The sequence below is a fragment of the Clupea harengus genome, chromosome 18, assembly GCF_900700415.2.
Source record: "Clupea harengus chromosome 18, Ch_v2.0.2, whole genome shotgun sequence".
NCBI lineage: Eukaryota > Metazoa > Chordata > Actinopteri > Clupeiformes > Clupeidae > Clupea > Clupea harengus.
Genome location: NC_045169.1, coordinates 14,405,273 through 14,415,464, shown reverse-complemented (window position 1 = coordinate 14,415,464; position 10,192 = coordinate 14,405,273). Strand labels below are relative to the sequence as shown.

Below are 10,192 nucleotides of genomic sequence, written 5' to 3'. Positions count from 1 at the left end.
AAAAGAAATTAAAAATAAAAGGGAATTTTCCTACATAACAGATATCCTAGGTGGTGATCTTTAAAAATAAATAAATAAATGGAATTGTGTTTTATTAATTAGATTTTAGATGCAGAAGCTGCTTTTGTGCGATTGTGAAGAGGCCCCGATGCCGAGAGAGATTCTGAGCGGCCTGGAGAGTGCCACCCCGGAGCACCAGCGCCATCCTACAAAGACACAAAAGAGGGTCTGATGCCAACCTTGATGCCAGTGGCAACCACTATTGTCACTCTGCTATGCCTTCTGCTTCGCCTGGCACTTCTCAGAACATAAAATGGAGGCTTGAGTCCGCGTGATAACGGCCTTCTACACGGCATTTCATCTCTCTCTCCCTCTGTCTATCTGTTTTTCTCTCTGTCTGTCTCTTTCTCTCTCTCTCTCTCTCTCTCTCTCTCACTCACACACACACACATACACACACACGCACACACACTCTGACAGTGAAATATGTAGAGCTTTTTTGTGCTTATGACATTCCACACACACTCGAATGAGTGGCCGAGTATTCGTGCCAACGCGTCCGTCGCATTGGAAAGCACGCGGTGAGGAATGGTAGCATTTAAAAGCTTTTCCTTTTAAACAGAAACCCAGCCAGTGACAGTGATTGTGAGAAAATAGCACTCGTTAGACCTCCATTTTGGCAAAGGTGTCTGCATTCTCAGACTCGGGCGCTGACATGATCCGAGCCAGCTTTGTAGAATGCAGCGAGATCCTCACTCAGCTTTTCGTATGGCAGAGAGAAAAGTATCGACGGCTCACAAAAATATTTGCTGCAAATATTCCAATACGGATCGTGATTTTTTTTTCTCATATTTTCTGTTCTTTTTTTTGCCCTGAGAAAAAGATCTCTTGTAGTTTCCCACCGAGAAACAGCTCCACAGTAAGGAACTACAACACACACAGCTGAAAACAATCATCCCACTTCAAGACCTGAAGCATTGCATTGTATCTTGCATGTTTTATACACCCTGATCAGAAAAAAAGGAATATGTAATTGTTTCCATATTATTTTGAAGGTAAGATTTGTTGACGGTGATATGATTGAGAACCTGTGCATGTGTATTTTTCCTCATAATTCATCATGACGGTAAATCTAGGCTAGAACATTCTGGCTCTGTGAAAAAGACCACTCTTTCTGATTCCAAGTGTTAGCTGAAAATTATGGATATAAAAAAAATCTGCCAGTGTAGTTCGGAATTACTGTTCAGTTTGTTTACAGAAAATAAACAAGACCAAACCATTCCTAGGTGTCTTTCTCTCTCCTTTTGTGTTTTATTATTTTAATTCGGCATGAACATGGTTTTGATAAACCTCAGAACCTCCGGCTATTTCTTCTGTTTTTATTACATGTGCGTTCCTGTCAGCTCTATTCAAGTAACTGATAGCATGCCCTCCGAGAGTCTGTGTCTGATTTACACCAATAAATAACACAGATAAATAACACTGACACTGTTTATAAAACTGCCAATGCAACATACGAGTGGAAATTTCTCTAATTTATAATCTTGTATCTCTCACTACATATCAGTTTTGTAATGCATTCCTCGAGGAAATATATGCTTATTTACAGAAACTGGACGCTGACGAGATGTTTTCTTTTTTCCTTTTGCGCACATCTGACAAAAGACTGCTTAAAAGTGGAGGTGCCCCTCTCCCTAACCCAAGAGACTAGTGTGTGTGTGTGTGTGTGTGTGTGTGTGTGTGTGTGTGTGTGTGTGTGTGTGCGACAGGGTGAAGGGTGAAGAGTATGATCAAAGCTTGTCAACCTGTTATACAGCCACTCTCCCACTTTATGCTTTCACACACACACTCATACACACACACACACACACTCATTCATTCACACACAAACACACACATACACACACACACACACACACACACACACATCCGCTTACCTTGGTCCTGGACATAATACGCGAGAAACAAGTCCAGCTCCTTGACCGACACGGTGATGTGGTGGGGCTGGACGCAAAGTGCAGGGTTGGTGCAGTGAGGGGACTTGACCAGCCTCTCGCCGTCCGTACTTTCCAAAGGGATGCCCTTGAAGAGGATCACCATCACCAGGTCCAGACGCCACACTTTGTCGGCCTGTCGCAGGCAGTCGATGCGGCGGATCTTGCCCTTCTGGTCAGGGTTGGAGAGCACACAGCACGGATGCTTCTTGCCGGTGACGCTCAGCACAAAGTCCTCTCGGTACTCCTGCCGGATGTCCTTGCGGAGCTTGGCCAGCAGCCGCGAGGCCCACTTCTGTTTGATCTCGGGCTTCTCGCCCAGGAGTTCGTCCTTGACCGCACGCTCCTCGTCCTTGGACATCCGCTTCTCGTGCTTCTTGAAGTACTTGCGCTTGCGAGCCTGCAGGTTGAACCACGTGTAGGCGATGGCACGGACGTGAGGGAGAAGAGCCTCAATGAAGGGATGAAACTCATCCTGTTGGTCGGGGGAGAAAACAGAAAACAGAGCGAGAGAGAGAGGGAGAGTGAGGGGAGAGGGGAAGAGAGACAAAAAGGGAAAAAAAAGAGGGAGACAAAAAAGTTAACGGGAGCAGTCGTTGAACAGAAGTGACCTTTTGGCAAAGGCTCTCACTCAATTAGCCAAGACTTATCTCGGCCAAAACCAAAAGACACACTCTTTTTTTCCCCTCTAGCTTTTAAATACAGCTACGAAAAAAAAGCACAACAAACAACAAAACAACAAAACAACAAAACAAAATTCATGTCGCACCCAACCCGAGATAAATGAAACCACGCCGGGGCTGCGATCCAGTCAAAAACTCAGCGGCTTTTTAAAGCTCTGGCCACTGTAAACAAACTCCACATTACGCAGCAACGACCTAACAAACACTTGGGCACGTCCCCAAATCAATCCGCTTCAAGTTTACAAACACAGCACCTAAAAGAACAATAATATTCCTTCTCAATCTAAATAACAAACAGCATTCATTCACAACCATTCTTGGCGTCAGCGGCCACCCGGGGGGAATGGCCGTCCCGTCCACCATCTCAGCCTCGTGGTGGGCGATCCTCGTGGGCCAGGTGTCGGGCGCAGGTGCTACAGGGAAAGTGCCGTGTGGGTGTGCCGTGTGCTGGCGGTGAGGAGCGAGGACGGAGGGACGGACGTCACCGTGTGGTTCCTCTGCCAGAGCCACAGTGGCACAGAGCACACATCTAAAGTGAGGCTCCAGCTTGGAGTGGTGCAGTGTGGTGTGGTGTGGTGTGGTGTGGTGTGCCGTGCCGTGCCACAGCGCCTAGCGTAACGTAACGTAGCAGAGGGGAGCGTAGAACAGCACTCGCTCAGAGCATGCTCCGAAACACACAGCAGCCCAGCCGACTGCCTGGCACTGGGGGAGTAGAGCATGCGCCCCTCACACACACTCACACACACACACACACACACTCGTTTCTCTTATCGAAGCAGCCAGCATTCCAATGCAGCCCTCACAGAGTGGGGGGGTGGGGGGGGATTCGAAGCAGGAGGAACGTAGTCACACACACACGCACACAGCCGACAGGCAAGCAGAAGAGAGAAAAGCCATCTCCCAAAGTCTGTCCTCTTGTCATTTACATACACACACACACACACACAAGGCCTTTGGAAAAACATAGTAGCATGGATGCATCGTGAACGTGAAAAATTCTGCAGCAATGCAGGGAAATTAAATTGTCAATTTATCAAAAAACGTAATTGAATAATATGCATGCCAGCATTAATTTAAACAACTCGATATGCAGTTGTAATGCTGAATGAAAAGTGAATTTTCGGATAAAACTGCCAATACACACTACGTAACGTTACACATTCCTCGTGAGGCTAGCCAAGCACAGTTAATGTAGACAAGTAATTCCACCATGACTGCCATAGATATCAATGAATGAAACGTTAAATTACAGATATAAACAATACAAAGTCTACTGTATGCACACAATCCAGTGGGTCTTGTAATGCTAACCAGATCCAGTTACTCATTAGTTTGATAATATTTTAAACGTATTTAACTGCCATTGTGCGGTCATCACATCAGTGAATGAACGCTTCGCTTTAATACAGGTCTGCTACTGAGTGTAATGCTAGTAGCCAACATGCCAGTTCTTCCTGGGGGGTCATGTTGCTCCAATAAAATCCATGGTTCTTTCAATAGCTTTTAAATGTATTTACCACATATAAACCTACATATGGATTTCTGACTATACCACCTTGTGGTATGGATGCCACAGTTGTTTATATTGTTGTTATATTTTTTCGATAGGACAGTATCTGAATTTTCCTGCAGGCCTAATAGAATGGTAGAATTTGTTTTAATGGGAAAACAATTTTTATTTTATAGAAGTTGCACTTACAGTGCAGTGGCCTAAAAAATATGTAGCATTTAGTCATAGGTCTAATGTAAGTCCAGTTGAAAAAGGAGATTATGTGGGCCTTATGTAAGTCCTCCTAAGATTTAAAATCATCTGATTAATAAGACGTTTAAAGGAAAAACAGAGTTCAAATCTGAGCGTTTATATTTATAAATAAAAAATGTGAAGGACAATCTGCATCGTGATGCTTCAAGATTCGTTTTATAATAAAACCACTACCCTTTGAATCGTGATTGAATCGAAACGTGTGGCCAGTGAAGATTCACACCTCTAACACACACACACACGCACGCGCGCACACACACAGCATTTTGTGAGATAAAACCTTAAAGTACACACACACAGAGACAAACCACAGGCAAAGTTTCACAGCCGAGGGAAAGAACAGGGGGGGTGTTGCTCCGCTTAAGTATCTGAGGCAGGGGCTCCATTGAGGAGGCTAATTCACCGCGCCGACGCACGGCCATTATTCCACATCCCGACGAAATCAAACCAATATGGACAATGAAACTGGCATCCTGGCACACAAGGGCACATTCTTGGTGGCGGTGATCTCTGAGGTAAGAATGGCATTAGAGGTACTCATGCCAATCTGTAGCTTCCCTCAAGAATAAGGGGGTTAAGTCGTGTTTGTGGTGCACACATGTCTTCTCTGTCTTTCCCTGCCCCAGCTTGTTCTATCGCACTCAACAGAAAAAAAGAAGAAAAAAAGGCGCACCAAACAAGATGCCAATTTTTTTAAACACACAATTAACGGCCATTTGTGCACCATTTCTGGGTATCCGTGTTCATCAGAGAGAAACATGGGAGGCATCGGCAGTCGTTCCAGGAGGACAAATAAACAGTCGCGTTTCATTTCAAGGGAATTTCATTATCAGAGAAACAAACAGTAACTAAGCCACAAATGAGGCAAGAGTTTTTCAGTGATGCAACACCTCCTTCCCTAATTCCCTGCACCTCTCTTGCAACCAGTATTTGTCCTAAAGGTCGAACGCAATACTTTTTTCACTGTTTGCAGTACTTTTCCTCGCTTCTGTTACGCCTCTTTGGATGAAAGCATCTGCCAAAAAATAATCTCAAATGGAAGAGCACGCAAACGCTTTCACTAACCAAACCCAGTTTACCACAGACCACTTTCACTAACCAAACCCAGTCTACCACAGACCACTCTCGGCTCCAAAGGCACATGTCCGCAACTCAAATAACCAATGACAGAAAAAAGCCTGGAGGGAAAAGTAGGAAAGTGTGTGTGTGTATGTGTGTGTGTGTGTGTGAGTGTGTGTGTGTGTGTGAAGACATGCCCACCTGGGCAGTGGTGAGAGTGTGGTAAAAGAGGGGCCCCAGGACGGGACGGGACGTGACGGGAGCACTGTGCACACCGCTCCACCTGTGAACACCGTCTCCCTTCCTCTGCGCTCACATTGGCAGGCCCTCTGAACAGGGCCCGGCAAGAGTTAAACCACATATTGTTCTTTGTGTGTGTGTGTGTGTGTGTGTGTGTGTGTGTGTGTGTGTGTGTGTGTGTGTGTGTGTGTGTGTGTGTGTGTGGCGAGTAGCGTTGCTCTAGGGAGACCGCAACCACTAGTGTGTTCCATATCTCTGCCCCCACGCGTTAGCCCCCATGCTTAGGCCGGGGAAACCACACACACACACACACACACACACACACACACGCACACACGCACACACACACACACATGCACGGAGCCTACTCTGAGAGCTCCTTCTCAGCCAGCTGCACCTACTCCAACTCTCTCTCTCTTACACACACACGCATACGCAAAAATGCACAAACATAAAAAAATACACACGAAATAAACGCACACACACTCACATACCCGCAGATTCGGAACAACTGCATATTAGGATTACAAAGACAAAATAAAGGCTGCTCACAATTATAAACTAAAGATTTGCTATAATGCTACACAGGACCCTACCACAGTATTTTAACACCAATGCGGGCAAAGCATGCACACTAATTCCACTGTTCATATTGATAAAAAATACTGGAGGGGCAATATTTCCACAATTTCTGCATTTCTAATTAATGGGAATATAATTATTTGTTATTTATTAATTTATTAATATTTGTTTTTGACCTAGGAGCTCCAGAAGCCCATATTAATAAATTTTATATTTCTGAGAGGGAAAACAATAGTGTCCTCTGAATCTCTCATTCAGAGAATGTACTTCATAATTTCACACAATTTGGTTGTCTGGTTTTGAACAAAATTATTCATAAAAGCCCCCCCTAAAATATGACGGAAGAAATAACATTTCCTCATCATTATCTATGATCTCGGTTTATGAAATATGCATTTGTCTGAGATAATCACTCCGAAAAATACAGTCCGATATGGCACTATCTACAGTGACAAGGTGTGCGGCATTTACGGTCGAGCAGTCGCAGTTCCTCTTCGCTCTGGCCATATCTCAGTCGATCACTCTCCGATGCCAAGGAAAATATAAACAGTAAAAATGTGTCAGCCAAAAAAACTGTGTGCTCTCTCCAACGACTGAATCAAGCCTTATCATCATTTTCATCTTAATTTGCAAAGAAGAGGGGCTTTCAGTCAAACTGCAGTTCCCGTAAAACACATCGCAAGAGGACAAAAAAGTTTATTCGAAGAGAGCGTCAAAAACGTACTTTAACTCTACTTCGGACAGGGATTTAGTTCAGTAGCTGGGACGCTTTTCGCTTCGCTTTTAGATACCGCTAACACCGCTAGTGTCCTAGTAAAAATCACCCTGCACTTTGTTTTATCGTGAGGACCACGCGGTTATTAGGCCTACTAAAATCAAAAGTTTACACAAGACCAAAAAAATCTGAAAATGCATGAGGTCAAACCGCCAAACGCGGGCACGCAGATAAGACACGGACTACACCGTGGTGTTCAGCTTTAACTCAGGTTTTCAATTACAAGGGCATCCACGAACACTATTCCACATATCTGCACAGTTGTAGCCATGGTATTGTTCCTCTAAGTAACAAGTTAAATGTCTTTAACACTAAAAATCGGACGTGCTGCAACAATAGGCACACGCACTTTTGAACATGAAGTGGATCACATTTGCATTGTGGTCGCGATCGCCAGATTTATATCAACACTTGTCCCCCATATTACAAGATACGCTCATGTACAATTAAGGTTTTATATCGTTAAAATAGCATAAAAGACTGTATAATGCATCAGTTATCCAAAGCCATTGTGAATATTGCAACTGGTCATTAAATATCTGCATTAACAAAGAAACCGCAACAGTGGTATGAAAATCGATTGTAAATGTTAGGACGTATACCTGCGTCAGACAAATCGGAGAATACATCATGACCTTGTTCGACCAAAAAAGATACTTCGATCGGTCCAAAAGTCCCCCGGATGATCAGGTAAATGGATCTTATCGGTTCATTCTCGGCTGTGTGAGCTGCAACTTCTGTGAAGTTCTCTTTATTAGAAACCAAGTGAAGCGTCTTATCCAGGAACACCAAGGAGCTTTGCAAATCCACAGGCTCTACGCCTATACGTCCTGTTCCCTATGCGTCTCAGACGAACAGAAGATCCAACCAGATGAACTTCACGCGAGCCGGATGCATCAGTTAGGATTCGGTTAATCTCGGGAAATGAGTAACAGAAAATAGCGCCACTACCATCGAGGAATACCCCGAGTTTTGACGAGGCGAATTAAAAAATAAAACTCGATCACACGTGCAATATGATCATTAGCAGGCGCCAAATTTCTGATCCCGTGGTGTTTGCTTTTCAAACTTGATATAATATCAAATACCAGCAACACCCTCCGGTCGGTTCGATCCTGACAAATCAGTCTCACGATTTTTTTTTTTTTCATTTAATTACACAGTCATACACTCCTCCTCTTCCAGCAAACGCATTCCATCTCTCCAGCCCACCTTCTTTCTTTTCTACCTCTCCAACCGAAACATAAAAAACCACACGGACTTCTTCCTCCCCTCGACTGGGGATGATTGCCGAGGAGGAAGAAAAGTCTGGACCAGCCAAACAGAAGTTGAAACGAGGCCTGGAGCTCGGTGCGCCTTGGGGGGAAATTTCCGCTTCGATTCTATACGATCTCAGGACAGTCATATAGAAATGAAATGGAAATTTCTCCAAGTACGATGCACTACAAGCCTTGTGTCGACCTTTATTTTGCATTTAACCTTATATCTGCATTCTGATGCATATTAACATATCTGATAACATAACCCCCTAGTCTGTATGAAAATATCATGTTTTGCTCATACAATCCTGTGCATATAGGCAGTGACAAGCTGACTCTAAAACCAGTCTGTTGCGAACCCGGAGGGTGCACGCCGCATCAGGACCAGGTCTGTGCCCAATTCAGATAACACCTGAAGTGTTACTTCTCGGCAAAACAGCCAAACCAGCAACACATTACTTCTAAAACATCGAGGAAGTCCTGTGGAAATACTGTCAGTGCACTTGGGGTGGAGACTATAACTTCATGATTCCATGAAGATCCCCTCTGTAAGTATTAACTAAGGGTGTCCCTGACTTAAATGTACAACAACGGTGTTCAGTTCTTAAAATGAGCGGCGTTGGTGGTAGGATGTGTCACAGAAATGTGGTCAAATGTTCACCTGGCAAGACCTGGAAATTACACAATTAGAAGGAAAATATTTGCACGGCCAAAGGGGGGGGGGGGGACTTGGCACACAACAATGAGTTGGAAGGCCATTTCAATGCATGGCTGCGCCCTCAAGTTTCTGCCTGCAACATAGACTACCAGACTAGTCGCACACATGAATGGGCCTCGTTAATACGTCCTGAGATTTACGAGACTTAGCCTGGGATCCTAAATCTATCTAGTGTTTAGGAAATACGCTCTGCTTTTCACATATTATTTATTTCAGAGGAATAGCGATTGTAAGTAGACTAATAATTATATGAGAGTTAAATCACTTAATATAAGTTTAACTTTGGAACCAAGTAGCCTCATGCAGTGACGACGAATACCCTATAGGCACTAAAATGCCCCTGTTGCGGAGCAGGCTACAATCGACGTGGTCCCGCGCGGAAGAAAGGGAAAAGACCGGCCAGTCCGTGGGACTAATAACGATTCACATCACGTCACATCGGCATCTTGTGTCAAAGTCGAGGCTGACTTCCCCACCCACCCCCTCCTGCCCCGACTCGCAAGTTGCCAAGCGCTAACCCCACTGTGCGTAAGTATGACTTTTATTATCATAAGGGCATTGCCTGAATTTCAATAGGGCGGCTGCAGCTATCCCTGTCGAGGCAGAAAAACGAGAAGGGATTGTGGGCTATGCGTCGGGGGTGTCTTACACCAGCATTACAACACACTCCCCACAGCACAAACAAATGTGTTTCTAATAGAAATAGATATACGACGTTTGGGAGCTGAAAGTGAACAGCGAGCACACGGCCGTGGTAGTCTTGCGATCTAGACAAATGCTCGTCCGTCCTGTACATGTGCGCCCGTAAGGGATGAGGTTTGCACAAATAGCCTGACGTTATATTTTGAGACCAGCTCAGAAGGCGAGTTTCCCATGTATCCGTACTGCGCTACAATGTGCACGAGTGCCATGCCAAACATGCGGGGTGGTAGTGGGGGGGGGGAGACTTCGCGAACTCAGGACAAATGCCAAGTGTAGCTGTCTTTCGGCGAAAACTCCACCAACGACTTCTGACACATCGATATGACCCACATAGGAGAGCTGCCAACACACAACATAAACAGCCCAAAAGCCAACTAGTGCCCTCGTCCCGGCCGTGTCCTGGCGTGGGACGGGTGGC

General features: G+C 44.9%; 1 protein-coding gene across 16 annotated transcripts in view; it reads right to left on the bottom strand.

The window, feature by feature from the left end:
- LOC105895416 (nuclear factor 1 B-type) overlaps positions 1 to 10,192 on the bottom strand; it is a 140,156-nt gene that overhangs the window by 111,959 nt on the left and 18,005 nt on the right. For 11 of the 16 annotated variants that reach the window (XM_031584992.2, XM_031584989.2, XM_031584991.2 and 8 more), the window contains exon 2: positions 1,938 to 2,469. In XM_031584992.2, coding sequence (XP_031440852.1) covers positions 1,938 to 2,469 — 532 coding nt within the window. Of the gene's footprint in view, positions 1 to 1,937; positions 2,470 to 2,989; positions 3,394 to 7,697; positions 8,454 to 10,192 lie in introns of those variants that run through there. The other 5 variants (XM_031585000.2, XM_012822050.3, XM_031584993.2 and 2 more) reach the window with 4 other exon arrangements.